Raw genomic sequence first — 26,815 nt, 5'->3', positions numbered from 1 at the left:
TGGGTAAGCCGACACTGTCTTGTCAGAGGTCTTAGTTGGTTCATTAAAATAGTAAAGCAGAACAAAACAGAAATAAAGTTCCTGTAGTGAAGGTGCTGGTCCTATCACTGGTTTTAAAAAAAAATAAATAAAACCACCTGGTGATTTTGCTTGGAAAAATTGACATTGGTGATTTTGTAGTAACATGGCATGTTGAGAGCATATGTATATATAAACCGACTAAGGAGGTTGTGTACTTTGATGTTAATTTTTGTGTGTGACCTAAGATATTAATGACATACAAGTCCTGTATAGCTGTTGTCAAGATTATTATAGAAAATGATACATTTTTATGTGATTTGTTGGATTTGCCTATTCAATCCATAGAAAATTATACCCTAACAATAGGGAAGAAAGGAATAGGAATCTTCCTACATTCAAGAACCATTTAGACTAATTTTCACAGAGCTGAATTGCATTTTTATAGAATTTTGTCGATTTTGTGCCTATTTCATTCTCTAACAATTTTTACTGATGAAAGCTTGTAGATTCCTGTCTCCATAGAAAGCCACTATACTTCCAAAACATATTTCAAGAGAAAAAATATCAAGAGAGGAATAACAATAAAAACAATGTGTATCGGGTGGTGAAAGATTGTCATTTCCACTTATAATTATGTTCCAGCATCTTATTTTAATGCTGAATGTGGCTATGTGAAGTTTCAGTGCATGTGATGTCAGCCTGAATGTTTCCTCTAAAAATAAAAATGAGTAATTCTAGATTTTGAAGTGATGGCTGCTGGGGGGGGAGGTCCTCTTCTTCCACCTCCCATGCGCTCTGCCCTCACTGTGTTTGAGAAAAGAGAAATGCTATTGTAAACTTTGATCTCCTTAAACTGCAATCAAGTCACAGTTAAGAGTCCTAGTTAGACAGCTGTGTTTATGAAGAGATAAGCTTCTGTTCACTCCAACTTCAGAAAAACTTATCAGAGATAAAGCACCTAGCAATGTTAGTTTTACCATCATGACAAATGATGGACGGTCCAAACTTGGGCATTTTGTGATGTGTTAGAAAATGGATGGCAATAAGTTGTTACCTCAGAGCTTCTTGCCATTTGATCTAGTTATTAAACAGAGGTAGATCTATTAGGCTTCATAGGTTTTAGGAACCTATGAAGCTACATTTTAGGAATTTTTATTGTGGGGGGTGTTGCTTGTTGTTTCTAATTGTCTATGGCTGGACCTGTTTGAGGATAAAGCGAGGTTCTGTCTCTGGATGCCATGTTTTGGGTTTGGTTTTATTGCTTTGCTTTGCTGTGGATAGATTGTCACCCTCCACACTCCTTTCTGATGATCGTGTTAAAACAAAATTTACTTTGATTGCAGGAGTAAGTAGAGCTTTTCCAGTGTGATCAATCCCAGCTCATTTATTTTATTTGTGTATGCTTCCAGGTGTGGTAGTCATTGCAGTACACAGGAAAATAGAGTGGTTGTCAGCAGTAGGGTAGCTGTAAAGTCTCTTGCAATAGGGGCTACACACTAGCTCGTACAGGTTTTAAACGCACAATTGTACATATGGAGTGTCATTGCTAGGGGTTGCACTGGGCTTTGCTCTTTCCTTTGATCATAGTAGAAGGATGAGTTAGGTGCAAGAAGCACATTTGTAGATCTGCCTTTGTGGAGAAGCTCCAAATGACTGTAAAGGAAACTACTCCATGGTTTGAGGACTTGATCACGCAAGAACACGCTTCTCTTGAAGCATACTGTGGGATAGTTTTGTCTTTGCTGCTCCAAGAAGTTTAAGAAAGAATGCAGTGTTTTATTGCCTGTATGGAGATGTGCTTTTCAGCTGCAAAAATATCTCAAATACTTTTGTCAGATGATATTTAGGGACCCCTTTTGTCCTCAGTTTCAGATACCTGCACCTCACCAGGTTCCATTCTGTGGCGTGGAGCACAAAAAACTCCACAGGACTTTGGTAGTGGGGTAAAGAGACTCGGTTGTGGACAGGTTGAGGGGACAGAAGATTTTGATTATGTGTTAGCTGTAACATTGCTGATTTCTGTCATATCACTTAATTTTTCTCTCTCTTAGTTCCCACGTTGGGAAAATGGTTGAAACGTACACTTCTCTCAGAGAAGTTCGAGTTTTACTGCTTATAAATTGCTTTGAGATACTTGGAAGGAAAGTGCTATATAATTTTGAAGTTCAGATTCCCCAGAAGGTGTAAAATGGCAAACTTCCATGAGCTGTGATAATTTACAACAGCTGAGAGTTTACCTTCTGTCCCTACCTTACTTCACTTTGAGTAGATGAAAAGTTTAGTTTTTCCATTATAGCAGCTCTTTGCTTTAATATAATGATTCATTACCATATATAATGTTATATATTAATGTAGTTCAGCTAGCCTTTTGTAAAGCTGATTTTTTTTAATCATAGTTATTTCATTGCAAGTCTAAAAAGCTGAAATATTTTTATTTAGTCAATGTCTTCTAGGTTGGCTTCTGTCTAGTCTCGTTTCCAGTATATATAAGAAATGGTAAAATAAATGCATTGGATAAAGTGTGTGAAAGAAGTGAATACAGTTTTGAAAAGTGTATTCTTAACTGTATTATAAAACTGACATTTTTTTCTATGTGTTTCATAGGAAACACATACACAAAAAGTGAAACTAACACAGTCACAACCTTTTTGATAAAATAATGGCCTTTCTGGCAAGGCCAATATTGTTACGTAGCACCAGGGAGGAAGGAAGCTTGTGGTGAAGCACTGGACTGAGAATGCAGGGGACTGTATTTGGTTGGTGGAGAGTTCATCTTTGGGATGAAGAATTACTCCCTTCCTCACAAGGATGTTGTGTGGAAACGTTTATTAAAAATTTCTGAGACAGAGATACAGCTGTTAAAATTGTTACTAATGGAACTGTTTAATTATGACTAAGAAATCTGCCAAAGTCATGTAGGTTATGTATCCTTCCTTGTACCTATTGAAGACTGTGCAGGACAATATTTTTGTCTCGCAGCCCTGTGAGGAAATCGGGTAACTGGTGATTGATGCTTTACAGCTTAAACGCTTTAAGAAGATAAATCTTATCAGCACTTGAGAAAAATTGAGAAATATTCTTAATACATTGTGATTCACTTTAATGCCATTAATTCTGATAAATGTTTGTTATTAATACAGTTGCATTATGTACTTCTACCTTAATCACAGTATCATATCATGAAATGCATCATTCGTGCTGATAGTCAGACTTCAGCCAACAGCTCTGCTTGCTGCGTGTTATTCAGTGCTGAAAGATCAAAATCAAATTTCTGCCTCTGTGGCTCACAGACTGCAGGCTGATGTTCTGAAGACTGCAGGTTGTTGTCTTGACATCACGTAGATCTCAAACCAGCACAACTCCAACCAAGAAGTATAGCATTTCTTATTTAGCAGACCAAGAGCTTCCTAAAGTAGTACTCTGGACAAATGCCCTGCAGCTTTTGCAGAGACTGGTAAGAGGCCAGGGGGGGACATACACTAACAAGTGCTTTCACCATCCAGATCTAATGAACCTTGGGGTTTTCTAATCTTCCTTTTGGGCCACTTATTTCCTGAAGTCATAACTTACTTATATTTGGCTTCCCTCTCTCTTGCCTGAGCCTACTGCCCAATCCCTCAGTCCTCCAAACCCTGTCCATCTGTGAAGCTGTGGGTCTGTGACTGGACGGCAGTGATTACGGTTGGGTCTGGAGGGATGCACGTTTTGTCTTTCCTGCCAGCTGTGCCCTCAGACTCCATTTGGGGAATGCATTTCAGGGGCCCCCTTGTACACAAAGCCAGTGCCACTGCTGAAGCAGGGGTCTAGCACTAGTGTGGGGATGGCTGGGTGGGAGTTGGGGACAGATAGCAGAATGACAGCATCTTTGAATATGTGGTGTGATTCTTGTGGTGGGGCCACTGTGAATGTGGTGGGGAAATAGGAATGTGAGACTTTGCTATTTGTGTAGAGAGAAGCATGTTTTCTTCTGAGCCTTCCCAAACAAAGCATAATGGCGGCACAGTCCCAAACTGTTATTTCCCTTCTCCATTGGCATGTTAGGAATGTTTTGGGGTCATTTCCAAAAGTTCACTAAATCCATATGTATATTGTAAACAGAGTCTTTATATTTCGAAAAAGTTGGGCATTTTAATATTTGAAACAGGAGGGAAGGTGAAACTCAGCTGTCAACTGAGTGGAAGCACTGGGGGGAAGTACTTGCCAAATCACTGGCAGACTGGACAACTTTTGGCATGCTTCCTTTATCTAGGACTTGGAGCTAATAGGTCTTCCTTAACTGGGCTGGGTTGAAGCCTTCATGCTATCTGTGGGTAGTTAAGACTTCCCTCACTATACAAAGAAAAAGCACCAGAGAGCCTGGTCCTTTCAACCTACTTACACCAACAGTAGACTTCAATAAATTAAAGTGAAACAGGAACAAGTGAAAGTGGCATTCTCTGTGTCAGCAAGGATGTGCAAGCCTGCTCACAGCTTCTTCAGCTGAGTGCACTTGTGTGTTTCCCACTTAGATGAATGTTCTGCTTAGAGCCCCAAACCTTTAAGGAATCAAATCTTCCATTCTGTAGTGTGAGGAAAAGGTACAGGAAACGAAATTTCTTAAAAGCCTTTGGTGTTTGGATCAGTCATCTCTATCTGTTCCCCCTTCAGGCAAATATTAATCTTTTTTTCTAAGCTGCTTTTTTGTTTTGGTATGCTGACCTGAATGTTGGTAATGCATTTTGTGATGCTTGACAGACTAGAGAGCATCTGATGATGACCAAGATCACAGAACAAAAGATTTACCATTTGCCACTTGAAATACTTGCTTCCTTCAGAGGTACAAAGAGGTTCTTTTGATTTACCACACCTTCCTTACAGCACTGTTGTGAGGATGGGAAGCCATGTGCCTGGAGCTAGGTGAGGCTGGGAGGGGAAGTGAACTGCAGCTGAGGAGGTGCAGGAAACTTGAATCTTCCATTCTCTCCAAAATTTGCCAAAGCAGCCCCCAATTTTTCTTCTTTTTTTTTTTTCTTTTTTTCCTTTTCATTTGTGAGGCACTCTGATTCTGTGCCAGTGAGTAAGGTAAGAAACACTTAGTGGGATCGATTCATTTTCCATCCCTTAGAATGTGGGAATGAACAACCCACAAGAAAACTAAATATTGATGCTGTCAGTGGCATGATAATTGGTCTCTGCTTTCATCACCAAACAATCCCTTGCTTGGATTCCATTATTCACTCTAAGAGGAAAAGGGTTATTAATGCAGTGTTCTTTAATTTTTTTCGTGTGTGTGTGAGAGAGAGAGAGAACAGGAGAGCAATAGCACAATAAATATATTGGCTAAGAGAAAACATTTGCAAGAAATCCTTGCCCATTTTTTTAAATCTTCATTTATGAAGAATGTGAGCCATGATAAATTGTTCTGCTAATCAAACAGCACTGAAAGGTTAGGTCATTGGAAGTCTTTAGTCATTTTGTGCTTTTCAAGAGTGAATTTGTTAAAATTATGCTGAATACCCACTTAAATCCTGGGCTGAAAACCCTACCTGTGTTTTATAACTCTGCACTGTCAGAACTCATAATAAGTCAAACATTCTTTCAGAGGTACTCATAAGGGAGAAAAACCCCTGTAAATTTAAGAGTAATTTCAGATTGTAAATGAAAAAGAGAGGCACGACTGTTCATTTGCACCAATCATGCCTTCCTTTCATCTGCTCTGATTAGGCCTGGTGCGGTTTCATCAAACTACTCCATCACTGAGCTGTCACTCCAGTCGTCTGTTGATTGAAAACAATCAGGGCTCTGATGGCACAATTATTCTGACCCTTTAACTAGAGGCTGCTGTGATAATGAAAGGTTGATTATGATAGTTTGTGCCTCTTTCAGTTTGCCAAGAAGGTTAATTTGGGCATCAGACGGATGTTTAATGGGCGCTTGCTGGCTACACTGAGGTAAATGAGAACGTGCAGTCTTCGATATTGCACGGATATAGTTTGGCTGTCAATCATTGTCATTTTGAGTTTGTGCCTCACACTCTGGAAATCACATTTTATTTTTTCCTTGGGATTTAATTTATTCTGTGCCCTGAGGAAGTTCTTTCACTCTGTGACCTTCACAGTAGCTTTCTCTGTCTTTTTTTCCCTTCCCTCAAATGGAGCCCAAAGGCATAATACATCTAGAGGAACACTTTTCTTTCATTTTCCACATTAAAAAAAAAAAAAAAAGGAAATGTTAAAATCTGTTTGTCAACTCACCCCGAACAGAGCAAATGTTTTAATTCTGATTGTAAAATCAGAATGTGCAAATGAAAGCGTGCGTGCTTGCTAACGCAGCGCCGCACAGGGGGCTGCTTACATAGACACACATTTGTTAAACTGACAAACAGGTAATTTTAAAATGTCTCTGTGTAAAGAGGGTGGGGGATGGCACAGCTCTATTTTCACAGACTACGTGCATATGCCTCTGCCTGGTGCCTTGTAAATACGGTCTCAGTCACTGTACTACAACTTTTTGAGTTGGAAAGTCTCTCTTCAAGGTTCAGGGGCAAAAGGCATTTCCTTGCTGATTCAGAGATTATTAATATTTACTGTGTTCAGATTGAGAGAATCCTATGCATAATTTTGTAGTTGTTTGGATCAAGGTGCAAAAGAAATGCAAATACCTCATAATTTTGATTGTTCTACATGCAGCTCATTACAGTCTTATTTTTATGCACATTTTTAATTCAAAATAAAAAGAAGAAAAAGATTTCTATCTTTAAGGCTCTTCAGCATCTAGGTTTGAACCACTCATTTTCCATGCTGCCCACAACTGTAAGGTAGTACCTGATTGATACAATTGCAAAGAGTCTGGAGGCTGTGCTCCGTGGTTATGTACTAACTTCAAAATATATTCATGTGGCTTATATATCCTCATGGCTTTGAAAAATTGTGTTAGGTGGGTTTTGGGGTTTTTTTTTCCCCCCGAAACAATTCTTCACCCATATGTTTTTATTCTTAAATGGGTGATACAGTCCAATGTAGTTCACCTTAAATAAAATGCTTAAATTGATAGCCTAAACCCTCCGGGTTTTGTCCTTTGTAGTCTCTGGAGAGAGAGAAGGACTGAGACCCTTTAGAGAACCAAATTCAGGCCCTTTGGAAATCCCTGTTCATTTTTAAAGAGTGGAAGTTCATAGCCTTCAGTGGACTTTGTTTCAGAGCTTTAGTAAATGTCCTGGTTTATTGATAGGTTCTGCTCCTGAACTTGAGATTTGAAGAGCCAGAGTGGTGCTGATGATAGCCAGCTGAGACAGACCGGGGTTTTGAGGCAAGAGGTTCCAGTCTGGAATGCCTGAGGCTTGCTGAGTTAGGTAAACTTCAAGGAGAGGCCAAATCACGTGCAAGTTTATGGCCAAAATACATACTTCTAGTGTTCTCAAACACTGAACTAGTACTCTTCAAGTTTTATTTTTTGAAGTTCCCTCAGTGCCTTAAAGTGATTGCTGTAGTAACTGTTGCTTTCATTATTCTTTTTGGCTTATCAGTCAATAGGAGCAGATCTGTAGCACTGTCCAGGATGCTAATGATGCAAAGATATTAATTTGATTTTTTTTTTCCCTGGCCTAACATTTTTGCTTAAGTTAAGCAACAGAAGGACTGCTCAGGTGAGATTTGTGGTTCTTTCTCTTTCCCTGGTATATATCATCATCAGATTGTCACACAGAAATTTGATAATTTGTGTTGAATATATCTGATATCACTCCAGGAAAATACTTCCCTCCGCTTTTCTGTATTTAAAATTGTCCTTTCTCTTAAAATGAGGATGTTTACTATGTTATTTTATTTAAGAGTTCCATTTGTTTTAATGAGACAATGTGAATTCATTGTTTTGAAACCTTATAAAATGTAATGTTTCCTTTTATTTGTTGTTGCTAAAAAAAGAAACCTTTAAAAACCTCATTTTTTTCCACCACTGTCACTTTTTGCCTTCATCTCAGTTATTAGAGACTTTAGATGATATAAACTAGCATAATGCCTTTGCGGACTGTGTGGCTACGTGAATACATCAACTAAAGATCAGACCAAGATGACTTTAATGGAGTTCCCGTGGTCCCTGCCTCTTGCAGAGCTCAGCTTAGAGGAGCATTTTCTCTCCCAGAACACTGTGGACATACACTTTTTCTGACACTGACTTTGTGGCTTAAAGTAGTTTCCAAGTGAACCTGCATCTAATGAGTATGTCAAGTTTTTTGCACTCGTAAAGTAGCTTGGCTTTTCTTGTTAGAAAACTTGCTGTGATGTCAAGTGAAGGTCTGACATGTGTCCCCGCAGAATGGCATGAGAAGGATTGCAGGAGGACACTGAACAGGCAAGGCACAGGTATGCTGGGTTTTCTTGTTTCCCGGGATAGCTGGCAGCCCAAAAGACCAGGTAACTACTTATTGCAGGGTTGTCTTCAACAGGGGTGAAACTCTGAATTCAGCTTTAACCTCCACTGCCTCTGTGCCCTCTCTGGCTGTGGTAAGTGTGCAGTACATACACCATTAACAGCAGTGGGGGAAGGGCCACACTCTGAGGCTGTGCGAATTGGGCTGTTGAAGCACCGTGCTGGAAGCAGAAGCAGCAGTTGGAAATGCAATGAAATCACAGTCCAACATGCAGGTGTATTTAGATGTATGCTCCAACTGTGACACAATATATTTTTCCATCTGTTTTTTGCTGTTTTGAGAATGTACTCCATTGCTAAATCAAGTAATATAACCTTGGAGAAGAAAAATCCTTTGGGTTAAGGCTTTAGAATAAGAGAATTAATCTGGTTTGAAAATCCTGTCCTTCTGAGGGTCTACTTGTGTCATTTACTTAGTTTAGAAGATGAATATGGCAAAATATATTATTTATTAAAGTTCATATAGGCACTAGGCTGTAGCTTCCTTTTCTCACACACTCATACATTAAAATTAATAGAAAAGAAGCTTCTAGCAGTTTAAACAGAATTTGCCTATATCATACTAGCAGTAGGAGTATTTCCTTATTTTTGTAAATTATTTAGCAGTGATACAAATATTTTAAACCTCAAAATTGTGGATGGTCTCTTTGTTTTTGCTTGCTTACTTGTTTGCGTTTTAAACACAGCTGTAATTTCAAATACTATTGGTATCTCCTTAGAAAAGTCTGAATGTCTGTCCATGCAATGTCATAAAGTGTATAATGGCTTTGAGTTTATTTTGCTGATACTGATTATAGTTGCCAATCACTACTACCAGAGAGGCTAAAAAATAGGCGCTATAATTAGCGTATAGACAGGGTGAATTTTTGAGTTTCGATGTAGGCACCAGGTTTCTAAGTCTGGATTAAACAAAAACTGAGTAAAGGTGGTGGAACTTGCATATCAGCAAACATCTGTATATTTGTCAATGCTACATGGAAGTTTGTGCTTCTTCCATATGTTCATGAGAGTTATATTTGCCTCCTTTACACTGAAGGAAATTTAGAACTATATTACAGTCCATCAGTAATTATTTCTACTACAAGCAAAAGACTTGTTGGGGAACTTAATTTTCTTTCTTTTGAACTTCTCCAGCCTTCCAATACCTGCCAGACCATCCAGTGACTAGAATATCTGTTCACCCACACAGATAACTCAATTTGCTCCCGTGCCTCCATAGTGTGAGACACCATGTTCTGCTAGAGAGCACTGTAACAATGTGTGATGCATAACAAATGTATAAGTCTAAGGCTCAGTTTGTGAGTGTCCCTAAAACCATATGACCTGTTCCATAGCCTTGTGTCACAATTTAGGGGTTGGTCCTGTATTCTATGAATATACATATAAATACCAAGATTTGTAGCTTAAATTCCTAGCAGTTATTTTTAAGAAGTGTCCCAAAATGAATTTATGGCATTTAAAATCGCGTAACAATCATTGTTATCAATAGCAAGACAAGGAGATAAAAACATTATAACTTTTAGCTCTTACGGCCTTTTCTCAGTCTCACAGATTAGGTGTGGGTCACACAGAATACTGTAATCAAATTGTGTTCAACAATAGCCTGAGTTGATCTGGACAGGAGCTTCTAAACACATTGTGATTCCCAGACCTCAGTTGCCTCCCTAAGACCCAGTAGAGCTTCTCTGCTGATTATCAAATGCCTACAAACCATTCAGGTGATATAATGATGTGCGGGGTTCTTAGCCCTGCTTTTTAAATTAATACAGTAAAGTGCAGTACACCACTGCGAACTGACCTCAGACATGGAGTCTGGTAAGAGCCAGTAGCAACCTACACAAAAGACAGCATGGGATTCACCTTACCCTCCTCATTGCTGTTGCAGTTGCTTGTCGGAAGGGAAAGGTGGAAGTAGTGTAGACCAAAGATACGTTTAGGTGCAGCATGTAGAGGATCCCAAGGAGGTTGCAATAAATTTAATTTGGAAATATTCAAAAGTTTTCATCAATAAAGATGCAGAACAGTTGAGTGGGGATGAAATAGTGTAGGAAAGGATGGAGAAAGTTTTGGTTCAATACAGGGAATAGATTGTACATCTCCTATGAGTGCCAACAGAATCTTTGTATCACTTTGCACCATCACTGTGGTGGTTTAGAAATTCTGTGATTTTTAGAGAAATGTTAAGCATTATTGGTTTCGGTGAAACATTTTTTACAACTCCAGGAATATTCTCATATAGACCAAGCTCAGTATGAACCAAGTTGTTTTTGCCAAACTTCATGCAGCATGTAATGGAGATGTCCATCTCTTCTGCTGCAGATCATCACACATGCCATATGCAGAAATGAATGCAGATACTGTGTCTTTGAAAGGTATGAATGTATGTAGTGTTGCTTGTGTGTTTATATAGTATTTATGGGGGGTGAGAGGGAGCACAGTAAAGGAAAGAGGAAGGGTGAATTTCTAAGATATTAACAGGCATTAACCTTAAACTTCCTTTAAAAGCCTGTGGTTACCAAGACCTGGTTTACATTAGTGCATGCCTTTTAAGAGTTTGTAATGTCTGTCATTATAGCACAGGTGATACCTCCATGATGCCATTTTAGATGTGAGTGAAGGCATGAACTATAAGCAAAAGAAACCAATCTGTTGGATGCAAGTGACGACAGATACGAACTCAGTTTTTGTAAATTCTTCTCTTTTAATATAGCAACCCACACATCATTCAGTTGGTATGAATTCAGTTGGTGTCTGCATCATGATGAAGATAGCCTGAATTCCACTTCAATTTCACGTGTCTAGTCAATGGTGAGAGCTAAGTGCCTCTGAAGACTTTGAAGAATTATTCACATGGCCTAAGACATGGAGTAGGGAGTTGCCTAAAACCACTCAGTAGGAGACACCTGACACATGGGTTTGGTGGATTTAGAACATGTGAATATAATGCTCAATGATTTCAAGTCCATAAACACTTTCAAATGTATTTAATTAACTCCTTTTTTACTAACAGGTCTAAATACCTATAGCTAGTGCATGTTTTGAAACTCAATACGTCATTTAACTGACTGAACTACTGTTGCAATTTTTGATGCCTTTCATTGATTCTTTGTTTCACAGGGGTTGAATAGCACAGTGGAGCAAAAGCGTTTCAAATTAATCTTAATAAGAAGGTGATTTTGGTTTGTCATCTTCCCTCTCCGACAGAATACAGAAGCAGCAATAAATTTGATATACCATGTGTCTATAAAAGCTTTGAGTAAGATAGAAGCCTTTCTTTTCAGCTCCTTCACGTGACGTTCCCATGAGCAATACAGGGCAGTAAGTTTTAGCCGAAACTTGTTATCGCATGACTAGTTAGAAACTCCTGCTCCACAAGTTCTTTGTCAGGATGAAATGAAGTATCTCTGTCTGTCCTCATCCAGAACAAGTCAATGTCTTTGTTAATGTCTTGGATGAAAAAATAATATGGGGTTTATGTTTATGGACAATCAGAAGGTAGAATGGTCTTCAAGCATATTCGGAAATATAATTAGGATTGAGAATGATCCTGACAGATTGGAGCAGTCGCCTGAAGTAAATAGTAGAGAGTTCAGTAATGACAGAGAAAGCATGACACTTTGTGGAAGTTCTGCAGAAAAAAGAGGTGTGACTAGTACTCAGTCATAAGCTTAAACATGAGTCAGCGATATCGTAGTGCACTGACAGTCTTGTGTTGTGATGTACAAACAAGAATGGCATAGATTGTTACGATCAAAGTGATCCTTCCAATCTATTCACTACTACTACGGTCTTAGGGAGGAAGATTTTACCCAGTTTTCAGCAGGAAACATTAAGAAAGAGGGGCATTTCCTTTCAGTAACAGAGGACTGTTAGCCAAGCAACAGAGGATTAGAAAATGTGATCCAAGATGGATTGAGAGACTTTTTCATTCAGAGAAGAGGAAACTGCAACACACATAATTAAATGCATTGGAGGTGGAGGAGAAAAAGAAGGTAGCAGACTGCTTTTTGTCCTGTATGGATGGATTCATTTCAAGGGTTGGTCTGGGGTTTCTGAGCTCTGGAGTATAAACCCAAAGGTGGAAAATGAGGCAATGAGTTGAAGTGTTTAGAGCTCCTGCGTAGGTAAAAGGAAAATCTGTCCAAGAGGATAGCTGAGCATGGGGATGGGTTTCCTGAGGAAGTTTGGGTGTTGTCTTCACTGGAGGTTTTCAAGAACAACTTACACAACAGTTCTTGAAATGGTTTAGGCCTTTCCTAGTCTCTTTTTAGACCTGGTTGGATTCAGTATGTATTATGTAATTTAAAGGCAATGTTTAATTTTGGCTGTTGATACCAGCTGCAATTGCTGAAGTTTTAGAGTCTTCCTTGCCGCTTTCTGTTAGTCCCAAACCAGCAGAGCCTCTTCTCTGCTTCTCTCTTCTCTGGTTTAATTTCTGGTCCCTTTGCACCTCTCTCCACTTTGTGAATAAAAGAAATTAAGAAGGAAGTAAAAATATTGAAGGATTTAGTATGTATTTTCTTCATATTTCTTCAATATTTTGTTATAAATAGAATGAAAGATGGAGGGAAGAAAGTGCTTTTCTAATTATCTAACTGTAATCTTACTTTTCTTTCTAGTGTACCCATGGTCTCCAGTGATCACAAAGTCCCTATATTTATATTATTGCTCCAGCAGCTTGATTCTGGGATGTTGTGGTCTCCTACAGCATCACTAACAGTTTGGACAGCAAGCGTATTGCATAGCAGTATTGCAATATGATAATGCTGTGGAAATTCTTTAGGGGGACTGGTGCAATACAAAGCTTTTGTGTGTATTACAGGTGGAGTTTTAGTAGATATCTTTTATGTTGACTCATGCATTCATAACTACTTTTTACATTGATTGATATCACTACTGAGGCAAGTATATAGCTCTTCTTGGAATGCAAGCAGAGTTTTCAATGGACCAAATTTTGACAGAATTGTACACAAATAATGGGTGTCTTGTTTTTCCCTTCCTTCCCCCCACTTTTAGCTGGCTGTGAGGTGGTTGGAACACAACTGCCGCTACCAGTACATGGATGAACTCCTCCAGTATGTCCGATTTGGCCTTATGGATGTGGATACACTGCATACCGTAGCTCTTTCTCATCCTCTTGTCCAAGCTAGTGAAACTGCGACAGCACTTATTAATGAGGCCTTGGCTTACCACCAGAGCATCTATGCACAGCCAGTTTGGCAAACCAGAAGGACAAAACCTCGCTTTCAGTCAGACACTCTTTACATTGTTGGTGGGAAAAAACGTGAAATCTGTAAAGTGAAGGAATTGCGATACTTCAATCCGGTAGATCAAGAGAATGTTCATATCGCAGGGATTGCAAACTGGAGCGAGCTAGCGCCTATGCCTGTAGGGAGAAGCCACCACTGTGTTGCTGTCATGGGAGACTTTCTTTTTGTAGCTGGTGGAGAGGCAGAGCACTCCACAGGGCGCACTTGTGCGGTGAGAACTGCCTGTCGATACGACCCCCGCACTAACTCTTGGGCTGAGATAGCTCCAATGAAGAACTGTCGGGAACACTTTGTGCTGGGAGCAGTGGACGAGTACCTCTATGCTGTAGGGGGCAGAAATGAATTGCGTCAAGTGTTACCTACAGTGGAACGCTATTGCCCCAAGAAGAACAAGTGGACCTTTGTACAGTCCTTTGATCGATCACTCTCATGCCATGCGGGATATGTGGTGGATGGTCTTCTTTGGATATCAGGTAGAAAACGTTTCACAGTTTGAGGTACTAACAAAATACTGTCTCAAATGAAACTAATAAATCTTCTTAGGTTTGTATGTCAGGATAACGTTTGTCTTGGGAGATGGGTATTTCAAAGAATTTAAGCCTGGAAGCATAAAATTAAGCCTGATTAGAAGTATAGGAGCATAACATATCTATATAATATTTCTTGTTTGCTAAATATCGCTCTGTGTTTCCAAGCTGCATATATCATATTGTACTATCTGCAGTCGCCATTCATAAATCACAGTGAGTAAAAATGATAATGCACTTTTGGACAAGTTTCAGATGACAAATTCTATGTGCTTCCTAAAAACAAAAAACAAGACACAGTTTCTGTAGTACAATCTGGTACCACTGCATTTATTCCTGAAAATGAAATGGAGAATTTAGTGCTTGTTGGCTTGTGTAGATCTAGGGCTTAAAGGCAGGTGTATGAACTGCTCCCGCTTGCTCTTGAGTGTGTTGTAACAGGCCAAGATGACCTTTGTTAGAAATCATTCACGGCTCTGTCCATAACAAGTGCAGAGGACTGCCTGATGTGATCATAGCTTTATGGCACAGACAGATGAAAGTATAGGTCTTGTAATCTTAAACTAACATATAATTTGCAACTCCGTCTGATGTACTTTTTATTTTACATGTGCACATTGATGTGAGTTGAGGACGTTTGTGCCATCAATCTTTGTAGTGACTTTTCTGTTATTAGTTGCTTTGGAACAAGGTGCTGTCTACAGAAAATTTGACAGGAAAAAAAAAAACAACCCACCTTTTAGTAAGAAGTGTGCCACAGAAGGTTATAAAGTTCTAATATTTATCAAGGAAGTTAATGAATAAATGGGGACAGCCCTTGAGGAAAATGTTCAGTGATTGCCATCTTCACTGTGTACACCCTCTGGGGATTTTAATACGGTCCGGGATCCCTCTGGTGAAAAGATGGTGTATGAATGAAATATTAAGTTAGCTACTTAGGCCTTTGCTGTGCTTGTGCCCAGGGAAGTGGTTGAGTCACCATCCCTGGAGGTATTTAGAAGACGTGTAAATGTGGCGCTTAGGGACATGGTTTAGTGGTGGACTTGGTAGTGTTAGGTTAATGGGTGGACTCGATCTTAAAGGTCTTTTCCAACCTACAAGATTCTGTGATTCTCAAAGTATGTCGTTTAGGTTAGCGGAGCTCCTTGCAGATGTATCTTTCTGCCCATATGGATTAAGTGCCTTGTGGGAATGGATTCCCAAACATTGGTGGGGGAGGTAGCAGGTATCTATTTTTATACATATACACTAAAATCATGGAATTTAAAAGCCTGACAGAACGCAGAAAATCACCAAAATCCCTGGCAGGTGCTTTGGGTCGCTTTCTTCAACGACTGGCATCGAAGGAATCTTGCAGAGTTTGTGATGTGTGTTAATCCTAAAATGTGCACACAGTGGGCTTTGAGACCTGGGTACAGTATGGAAACAGGGTTTCTGCTTTAGGGTACCAGCGGGGCATGTTCACTACGCTTCCTATTTTATCAGTGGAGAGAGATGTGTCCCAGTGATGGGCAATTCAAATACATGGGTGATACTACTGCTGTGTCTTGATTTTTTTATTTTTTTTTTCTCCTCATGTGGTTTGCAATTGTCAGTCTCTATTTATGAAAAACAGGACTTCTTAGGAAATAGTGTTAATATGTTCATATGAAATCATTGAACAAGCACTAGAAACATCCATCAGAATGTGGTCCTTGCTCCAGTACCTGCAAAAGTAATATTTTTTCTTAAATTCTTTTTTTTTGTACAAAAAAAAACCTCAAGGAAGTATTTGATAGAGATTTTTAAGTCAAATGTGGGACTGGTTGAAGATTACTTTTACTGTTTCCAGATATGCTAGGAAAGGGCAAATTATGCTGAGGATTAATTAATGTGCTTAGTTACGTAAGTGAAATGCATGCCTGCCTGTGTGTTTAAATACTACCTGCATTTATATAATGAAGCTGTGTGATATTCTGTTCAAAGATATGCCTCTAATACAGCTGTAGAATCAGGGGAAGAGGTAAGTGGAAGCCTATTAGATGAAATCTTTAAAACTGGGCAAAACAAGAAAAAATATTTTATCAGTATTGTTCCATTTATATTTGAAAATGCTACCAACATAACTTCCGTTGTAAAGTCACAGAAAGGACCAATGTTTGGGCAGTAGAATAAGATAGACAGGACTTCTTGGTTGTATTTTGATAATAGTTTTTGGGAAAATGCTTAGGAGTTTTGAGTTGCTAGATTCTGACAGGTTATTATGAATTACCAGAGCATTCTATGCAATACTTCAGTAGGGTATTGATCTGAATTATGTACTCACAGATTGAAAACTGGGTTCTGTGTATTGAATAGAGTTATTTTATAAATAAAAGTAGCTGGAGATGCAGTAACTAGCTAGCTTTCTATTATTAATTAATTGCTTAGGGCTAGAATGTAGCTCGCTGTACATGTATATTCAGGGGCAGGGGAATAGTACCGAGAGATGTTTTGTTGTTCCAAAAATATCAGTAGTCACTGCTCAAAAAATCCATTGTTCATCATCAGATGTAAAGTGTTGGCATAAGAGTATTCAGTAATGCAGGAGGGAACCTAATTTTGAAGTATGTGGCCTAAAATTAAGTAATTAAAAAATTAGGCTGAGTTAGGGATATTTCTGAGCTGTATCCCTACTGCTTTTTCTGGGAAATACCGGGTCATCAGCAAGGGCTCTCAAAGTCAGTCTGCTACTACCAGCTGGTGAGGTAACCATGAAAATGTGCCCAGTTTTTTAGTAAGTGAATAAATTAAATAGTGATAATGTAAGTTTCTAGCTCTTTTATTTGTGGAGAGAGTCATCAAAACATGACCCACACACAGACCATTTACTTATTCTATAGCCAAAGCATCAGCACCTCTGCTACAGCCCCTTGTCTTCTAAAGGCTTTGCTAACCGAAAGCTGACTAGACTTACAGGGTTGCTATTGTTATTATTATTGGGATTCATTATCGGCTTTACTTTGCCGCTCCTTTGGGACAAATGCGAGAAGGAATAAAAAATAATAGAGCATAAAATCATGGCAAAGGCAGCAGGGAAGGGAAGGGAAGGGTGCACTGGTGAGGCCGCACCTCGAATACTGTGTTCAGTTTTGGGCCCCTCACTACAAGAAGGACATGGAGGTGCTGGAGCGTGTCCAGAGAAGGGCGACGAAGCTGGTGAGGGGTCTGGAGCACAAGTCTTATGAGGAGCGGCTGAGGGAACTGGGGTTGTTCAGTCTGGAGAAGAGGAGGCTGAGGGGAGACCTCATCGCTCTCTACAATTACCTGAAAGGAGGTTGCAGAGAGGTGGGTGTTGGCCTCTTCTCCCAAGTGACTAGTGACAGGACTAGAGGAAATGGCCTCAAGTTGCGCCAGGGGAGGTTCAGGCTAGGTATTAGGAAAAAGTTCTTTACTGAGAGAGTAGTGAGACACTGGAACAGGCTGCCCAGGGAGGTGGTAGAGTCACCCTCACTGGAGGTGTTCAAAAAACGTGTAGACGTGGCATTGTGGGACATGGTTTAGTGGGCATGGTGGTATTGGGTTGATGGTTGGACTTGATCTTACAGGTCTTTTCCAACCTTAGTGGTTCTGTGATTTTGTGTGATTCTGTGAAAATGCTGTAAGCACACGCTGTCAGTAGGAGATGGGTGGCCGGTGTTTCAGGTGACAGAGGGACTCCTAAGCTGCCACCACCCCTTTTTAACCTGCCGGAAGGCTCTGAGGGAGCCTTCTGCACTCTGGAACTAGTCGGACACTCTGGTCAGCACAAGTGGGTTCGGCTCTCGAGATTTCTGAGCTGCATATATTGTGGAACATATTTTTATATTTGTGTCATTATTTTTTCTCGTCTTTTTTTTTTTCATGTTTTTTCACAGCCCACATTTTATTTTATTTACTTGTTTTTAAAAGTAGATGAGAATTCATTAAAATAAGTTTTTTCTGTATTGGCAGTGCAGCATCGGGCAGATGGTTTTGAAATTTTATAGAAAGATGAATCTTACAGGCCCCAGTTAACATCTGACACTGTGACCCGTTTCACAAACGATTGCATGCCACATGCTTGAAAAGTGAAGTATTTGAGTGAAAAAGAAACAAAATGCACCAAACCCTTTGGAGTTCAACATTACTAACAATCTTTCCCTGTAAAAGCAGGGAAATGTTTTCCGTAAGACTGAGAACTTGAACTATGCCCGTTTCCCTGCATCCTCGGTGGCGCGCACATGCAAATCTGGAGAGCCGCTTTTCTATACACGTTAACCTTCCTCCTCCCATATAGGTGTAGTGCCGTGGGGACAGAGAGGGGCAGGGAACCTCTGCCAGGCAGTTCAGCTCTGGGCCGTTTTGGCACCTGCAGCTGGGGATGAGGAGGCTTCCCCTCTGCCTCAAGTGCTCAAGAGATTAGCACATGAAAAGTCTTCTCTAAAGCAAAGTATTATGCTGTTGTTTCGCAGAGGTCCGAGCTGCCTGACCTTAAGTGTGTCAGCTAAAATCACATCTTGACATGCACATGGAAACTCAACTTGGGGGGTTGAGGGGGTGTAAACAAGCCAACCCTGTACAGTTGCTTCATATTTAACAGCTTTTTCTTCAAAATTCAAGAATCTTTTTTAAAAATTATTATTCTTTTTTCCCTAATGGTGGAGATTTTGACCAAGGAAATGATGGAGAGCACATATCTTGGGGAATTATTCTGAGTTTGCAAGTGGTTTGGGGGGAAAAGTATTACCTTACTACCAGTATGCTGTTTGTTGTGAGGAGAAGAAAATTTTTTCTCAGTAAATGCCTACAAAATTGTTTTATGAAAAATAGATTTGGAATAAACTGGAATCTACAATGTCTAACCAAATCAAGTTTTGCAGTGCAGCTGGCACAGAAATTACCAGGAACAGGAGCTTACAAGTACATAAAAATTGCCTCAGTGACCCAGTCTTAGTCTGTATTATGGAACAGTGTTTCTTTATTATTATTTTTATATTTGAATAAAGGTAATGGATCTTACACGTTTCAAGTATGGACATTATAGGCTTGATGCCATTGGTGGTTCTTAGATTGAATGTAAACATTCGATTTTATCGATTTTTAAGAAAACAGCCCACAAACAAACTAGGGTTTCTGCCTCTCTTGTTTGCAGCTGGATTGCATCCGAGGTGGAACGGTGTTAATTACAGCTGCTGGTGGTGTCTTCCAGAGTGCTTGTTAGGGTGGCAGAATATCCTCACTGCACCTGGGCTGGCTGAAGTAAAAGGCAGTGGGCTTGCAGGTTGAGGAAGGATTATCTTGTTTAACACACAGACACGTAAGAGAGGACAGATTTCTATTTTAAAATAGCAGAGCACCTTGGGGCGCATGTCATGAGTTTCTATATATTCCCTGGATTTGCTGGAAGGAATACACGTGGGAGCTCTTTGCCAACATAGAGTTTTACACGTCTCCCAGCAAACTCAGATTCGTGCGTGCAGCCTAGCACTTGGGGACTCCGGAGAGAGTTGTGAGATTTTCTGGGAGATTTGGATTGGATTAGATTTCTCAAGTCATATGGGGGTCTTACTAGGACATGTTATAAATATGGTTTTTAAATTTTCAATTGGGAAAATGGTGTTGAATCTCCTGCCTCCCACCTTTCTCTTTCTGGAGGTGTCTTTATTGAAGGTGCATTTCAGTGCAGTTTGTAGACTGTTTGAGGGACTGTAACAAACCAAAATATTTCCCATGTGGGGAAGGGCTGGACAAAGCAGGTTTTGGACTGCTCCAGGACCTCTCCATGTAGAGGGGCACTGTTACATGCGTTGGGAATTTACTGGTCTTGGAGAGCTTAAAAAGCAGGGTTTACAGCCTGCAAGAGAGTGAGCAACAGTGATTGTGGCAGTGTAAAAACATTGTAAGTCCATGGGTTGGATGCTGGGCTTCCCGTGAGTGCGTTCTTGCAGCTGTAAGAGCAAGAAAGATACAGCCTTGTCCCGAGAGCACTTCTTGCCTCTTGGAAACTCTAGTCCTCAAAGCAAGCTGTTCACGTCAAAGCGGTGCAATCATCTCTCTCAGTTTATAAAACCCAGCAAGAACTGACCAAACTGTAACTTTTCTTTCATTTACCCAGCCAGACATTTTTTTCCTCTTTCCTTAACTGATGGGTTAGTAAGCATCAGCTGCTATTGCTTGACATCAAATTTAATAGCATGATTTGTATTTTTTAAATACTTCTTTTCAAGTGTAGTTAGGATGCCTCCCTGCCTTCCCCTCCTTTCCTTGTAGAAAGCACTGCAGAGAAGTTTAAGAAATTATCTCAGAATTATCCCATTTTTTTCTGAGAAAGTATGTTATCATTTTTAGTACCATTTAAACTTTTTTTTTCTTTTCCTATTTTTCAAGAGACATATTGCTCTTCTTTTGCCCTTTCCCAGCTGCCTGGAGTATTTTTAAAAAAATAGTTCAAGAGGACATTGCAGACTTGTTAAATTTGAATTTTGGCAGAAAATTTTAAACTTTTGCTATAGCACTTCAAAGTTAGGAGGAACTTGAGTTTGAAAATTGATGCAGATATAAGATGGCATATTTAATGACAGATGTATCTATAGAAACCTGTTAAGATGCAGATTATCCCCCTGGGGAGGGGAGATCAAAACTGCCAATCTATAAAATATACTTGTTAGGGGAAGGCATGGAATCTATCTCTGCGAGCACTTTGATTGCAGGGGACAGTGTAGCAGCATGTGGCATCATAACCTAAGAGCAGACAAATCAGCTTGATGACTTTCAAAGCCAAGAATACTGCTGGAGGCAAGGGTACTCCAGTCTAGAAGAAATTAAAACATATAGAGACTGTTATTAATTCCAGATCTATTTTTGTGTAGTCAAATCTGTATGCAAATCCTTAGCATCTCATTTTGGCAGATTAATCTAAAAGTGAAGAGCGGTATGTGAAGGGAATGTAATGATAAAACACCACAGATGAGCAATGTTGCAGGGGAAAAAATGTAAGCTGTGTGCTTGATATGAGGGGCTCTTTGTGAAGAGAGGCAAATAATTTTGCTTATTTGATTATTTCATTATTTTACAAGGAAGCAACCACCTTCTTTCTCTTCTTCCCCACATCTTTCCCCCCAAATTAAGGTGTCATTTCTGAATGGAAATACAAGACCCAGTGTTGTGTTTCCAGTGCATCTCCTGTAGTTTAACATTCTGGAGGTAATCATCCAAATAACTATGATTTTTATTTTTCAAAAATACTAATCTGACATGTCATTTTTAAACATTATTCTGGGAGTGAAAATAACTATGTAAAAGAAAATCAAATTACAAAACAGATATTAGAAAAAATTGTTTTGTGCATGTGGCTGACGGCCACTAACACTGTGAAGGCTGCAAAACAGTGTAGAGACAAATAACAGATTGTGAGATTAGATATGGGAACAGTCATTGCTTTCCAACACGTGTTCTTGCGCATGTACTTCACAGGCGCTGTGATGGGCAGTGTGTGGCATAGCGTGATGGAAACAGTTTGGAAAGACTACATCTAGTCTTTGCTGTCTCATAGTCTGTAAGCGTCTCTGATCTGGGAGCTAGTGCTACCATCCATGTGTAGGGGCCCCAGTACAGGCGGGTGCTTGCAGAGATGTGCCCAAATAACAGTGTTATTCCTCCCTGCTACTGCAGTTGAAGACAAGATTCTTGAATAGATTTGTCCATAGTTTGTGTTATCCATTGATCAGATTCTTGGCCTCACTCAAGTTATTTGAAGTGATCAGAGGGTACATAGGTTAGCAAGTAGCTAAGCCCAGTAGGAGCAGATCAGCAGACAAAACCTCGGTGCCCAGTTCTCTACGTCTACTCCATGTACAGTTCACATTTTTTGCTTTGGACTAGATTTATTCTGGTCCTCTGGACCAAACATTCCCAGCACTCAGCTGGTACAAAACCATCCGAAAGACCAGTTATTATTTCACACCCTTATGCCACTGTTAGGAACTGGAGCGCAACTGGTGCACATCTGGAGTGGAGATTCTGGTTTGACTTGAATTCACACCAGTACCGCCCCACAGCCTGAAATGATGTGTGAGAGATGGGGGGCTTCAAAATCACAGTATGGCTCTGAACCAAAATGCTGTGCTAAGTGCAGCTGGAGGCTGCCAAAATGAGGATTCCCCAGCATGGAGGCATGTTGAGACTGGTTGGGGATAAAAGAAAAAGCCTAACGGCTTTAGTAGGGCTGGGCTATAGCTCAGGCGGCAGGAATGAAAGCAGCTCTGCCACTGCTCTGTCTGAAACAAGGGATGTCCTCGCAAAAAGCGAAGCATAAACAAATGTAATGACAGATGACATTCCTTCCTCTCATTGCTGTGGATTTTGTCCATCATTGGCACATTCTGTTGAAACTGTAATATAAAAAGTTTGTCTGTCAATACGAGTTTCACTGGTGTGTGGCCAGTGGTGTGCCCTAGTTAAGTCCAGACCTTCTGGAAGGATGGAAAGTGAGGTGCAGCTTCCAGGTGTTATTTCTGGTCCCATCTTCCTATGGGCCCAGCATGGTGACAGAGGGGGGACTGGGACCTGTGGCAATGCTGCAGTGACGCCAAGTCCCCAGGAGGCTTGAGCACAGTCAAGAACATGTTTACGCTGCTAAGATTACAGACTTGAGACTGAAGAATTTTTCCACCAGTGTACTCAGTGAGATTTGCCATTTAAAACCAATAGAGTACAGGATGGTCGGGGATTAAAGATACACTGTGTTGAGGTAAATAGTTGGTTTGCAGCATCTGTTTGGGCCAGACTATATTCTGGGCTTTTCTGAGGTGCTTTATACCTTGCTTTCCAAATATTACTGAAAGGTACATATGCTACATGGTAACGTTGTTTCCGATCACTATAGAGGAACCTCCCAGCGTAAGTCTACAACTAAACCAGGAGGTGTTCTCTCTGTAATACAGACTAAACACAGAATTTCCTTCAAATCTATTGGTGAGTGCAGTTGCACAGGGTTGCACTATGCTTTCCAGTTGGCAGTGGTGTCCCACGTCACGCTCCTGGTTAGGCAGAGCTCCTCTCTGACCTCTTCCTTCTCTCTGATGCAAGCCCACCTCCTCCTTTAAACTGTGTCACACACTGCACACTCCTTGGAACAGGGACGGGTTTTATATTTGTGTCTTGACGACGGCTGAATGCACAGTCATTTATAAACAGATACATTTTTATCTTGTTTTTAGCCCATATAATTAGCTTTACAAAAGAAGTGGGGGGGGGGGGGGTGGGGGGGGGGGGTGGTGTTTGTTGTTGCTATTTTGTGTTTCTAGATGTTTGACAAATGTGCTACTTATTACCTTGTAACCAGATCAAAAAGTGCAGTGGAATGTAAGCATAAGTGGCGGTATGCAAAGTAATTATGTGACTAAATGAACCCTAGAATTGGTTATTTTGCTGTACCTGATCTTGGTCCTGGTTTTGCTTATATGAAAAAATGTGATCTGTATAAACTCTTTCATAGGAGGAGTAACAAATACTGCACAGTATCAAAACAGGCTGATGGTCTATGATCCTAAGCAGGTGGGTCTTTGTGTTGTATGTGTTTTTGTCATATGTTTTGCTTCAAACAGGTCTCTTAGCAAATACATGCAATGATTTTGTAAGGCTCAAAATGCTGACCATTTGAATTAGTGGTGTTTCAAATTCACTTTGTACTGATGTGTGAGTTTAACAGAGTAATGGAGACCCTGACTTATTATATTTTTTAAGCCTGTAGGTGTTAGAAACATCTAGATTAAATACAGAAATGTGCTTTAAATCCCCTCCGTTTATCAGTGTTTATTTTGCTTGTTCATTTTCTTGTAATCCAGCAGCCCAGGGCAACATATACTCAAAGTCAGTGTCACAAAACTGCTCCCTGTCATTGGCATTTCTGCTTTGAATTGCATATATGGGCTTTTTGTTTTCTGCATACTTTCGGAACTATACTACCTGGCCGTGACTTATTCTGCTGACTGCAAGGGTGCCTATCATTTCATTACCCAAGCACCTAAAATATCTTTTAGGGATTATTTCATACATTATGTATGTGTTTTGATTAGGTTAGCATGGCTTAGTAACCATTTCAGAGGGTTATGGCACGGTTATGCCCTCTTGCTTGTATTAGGAATTAAAAGTCCTAAGCTTGCAATCAGAGTTGCATAGCCTGATTTACACCCGTGTGGAAGAGTATTGACTTTTCTGATTGTAGGGTAGGGGCTTTGATTGCTGTATTGGAACCAAATTGTGCCAGGAGATACTTCTGTGTGGTTCCCACTGGCTCCTTAAAGTATAGCACATACGGGTCCTGAAGCAGAAAGCAGGCAATGACAAACCTTCCTTTTTCTTTTTGAGGTGCAGTTTTATGCATTGATTGTCTAGATCCTGATTCAGGCCTAAATCCAAGTAGAAATTATAGGCAGCAATCTTATTTTGCTTATGAGGAGGATACTCTTATTTAGATACTGTTTCTCTATTGTGTAACTTTCGCTTTGATTCTTTACTTGCTGACATGAGAGTTGCACCCCAAAAATACCAGTTGCAGGGCTACTTCAGCATGCCACGCCGACAGCGAGAAACCCGGCCTGGCGTGTAAAGAGTTACAGAGGAAGTGTGTGCTCGCATTCTTCAAATGAGGTCCGCTTCGTGTTTGTACACACAAGCTCTTTTTAAAAATTCTGCTGGCATATTGTTTACGGTGGGTACGGGAAACCATCACATCTGCTTGCATCTCGCACAGAATCTCAATAACTCTATCATTCAGCACCAGCGCTTGCTTCTGCGCGAGGCCTTTGTGGCGAGTCGATAATGCCTGCCATCTGCCACAGAGCACACAGCTACCTGCCAACAAGCCGGCTGGGGTGACCTCTGCTTCCCCACCACTGATTAGTATTCACACGCCGGCTTATTAGAAATGACCCCACCAGGCCTCTCTGTTTCTTTGCCTTTGCAGTGCTTTGCGGCTCACCTGGCAGGCACTGCAGTGGAGGAAGCTAAAGATATAATCAGGGGATGCAGGCAGGCTTTGCAAAGCAGATGGTGTCTATAGTCTTGTGTTGAGAGACTGGACTACTAATGCAAACATTAATGCCTAATATTCAACTATTACACATTGAAATGTATAGCTATATATTGCGGAGGTTAAAAGGCAGTAGTATTAGAGGCTCTTGAGCCACCGCAAGCAGTAGCACATGTAACGCAAAGAATTTCCTCACAGATTTTAACTTCCTCCACTTAAATAAATTAATCTCATCCATTGCCAGGTTGTTTAATTTGGTAAGTTAGCAGGAGCAATTGTTTTCTTAGCTTTAAAATACTGTGCTTTAATCCTCTTCTTCCATGTCCTTCCCTCTCCCCGCCCTGCCCCGCCCCCCCCAAGGTAGAATTATTGAATATTGTTAACCAGGAAGAAAAATAGGCAAAAGGACATTTGTGTCCACAAATAAAGGGTCAGCATTAAACCAAATACGTGAATCATTTGAGAATATTCTTTAGGAAATTATTTTTCCCTGTTACTTCATTCCCCAAGGATAAGATCAAATAAGCTTCTGAATAACAAAGGTAGAAGAATCTCTCTTCTCTCATAACAGACTAGTTGGTACAGATAATTTTAGCTCTGTATACAAAGGAAAGATCTAATAGTCTTGCTTAAGGAGGATTTGCTTCTGAATTCTAAAGAAGAGAAAAGCTTTGAAACCTGATGAGCTAAACAGAAAAAATACAGAGCAATGAATTTAAATGTGAGAACTGTAAACCACATGTTGAAAGTCCAGTATGTCTAGTCAGTGATATAACCAACACATATGAACATATTTAACATATAAACAACACAAGTATATACACTTGTAATTTCTGGCCAAGGGTAAGGAGAACACCACTAACATGCTACTATTATTGTACTACTAATATAGGTACATCTTCGAGCAGTGCTGAGAGAAGTTCTCTTTTCCTTTCCAGAATAAGTGGTTAAGCCGTAGCCCGATGTTGCAGAGGAGAGTGTATCACTCCATGGCTGCTGTCCAAAGGAAACTTTATGTGTTAGGTGGGAATGATCTGGACTACAACAATGATCGGATTCTGGTTCGGCACATTGACTCCTACAGCATAGATGCTGACCAATGGACGCGTTGCAACTTCAACATGTTGACAGGTGAGTATTGTACAGCAAAAGAGGAAACTCGCTACTATTAGAATAAAACATCAGTTCTTTTCCCTGAAGATGCCTTTAGTGTGTGGAACTCCACGACTTCACCTCAGTTGCCTCTGATTTAGGGGCCATCGTTGGCCAACAAGACACTTTTGATTGCTGTTCTGGCAGTCAGTGTTCTACAAAATGTTTGTCTTAGGACATTGTAGGATAAATTTTTGAGAAGGTACACATACATGTAATTTAATTAAGCAATCAAAAATTCTTTGTTGTAATGTTACCACTACTTGTTTTTGATTTTTCCATAAGCTTGCCTGCACTGTTAAATTTAACTCCCTGTTTGAGTGTTCAACAGGGAGATCCATCTGTACCATGAGATCGTTTTGTTGCGCTTCCTGCTGGCATTATAGAGCATTGAACTCCATTAACCATCACTTGTTTCTAAGCAGTAT

General features: G+C 40.1%; 1 protein-coding gene across 8 annotated transcripts in view; it reads left to right on the top strand.

The window, feature by feature from the left end:
* KLHL32 (kelch like family member 32) overlaps positions 1-26,815 on the top strand; it is a 100,112-nt gene that overhangs the window by 68,900 nt on the left and 4,397 nt on the right. For 5 of the 8 annotated variants that reach the window (XM_059830003.1, XM_059829996.1, XM_059829989.1 and 2 more), the window contains 3 exons: positions 13,444-14,170; positions 23,700-23,758; positions 26,174-26,366. In XM_059830003.1, coding sequence (XP_059685986.1) covers positions 13,444-14,170; positions 23,700-23,758; positions 26,174-26,366 — 979 coding nt within the window. Of the gene's footprint in view, positions 1-13,443; positions 14,171-23,699; positions 23,759-26,173; positions 26,367-26,815 lie in introns of those variants that run through there. The other 3 variants (XM_059830023.1, XM_059830017.1, XM_059830028.1) reach the window with 2 other exon arrangements.

The sequence above is a fragment of the Gavia stellata genome, chromosome 2 (genome assembly GCF_030936135.1).
Source record: "Gavia stellata isolate bGavSte3 chromosome 2, bGavSte3.hap2, whole genome shotgun sequence".
Classification (NCBI taxonomy): Eukaryota; Metazoa; Chordata; class Aves; order Gaviiformes; family Gaviidae; genus Gavia; species Gavia stellata.
The sequence above is the reverse complement of the archived record's forward strand: the minus strand, read 5'-3'. Positions and strand labels throughout refer to the sequence as shown.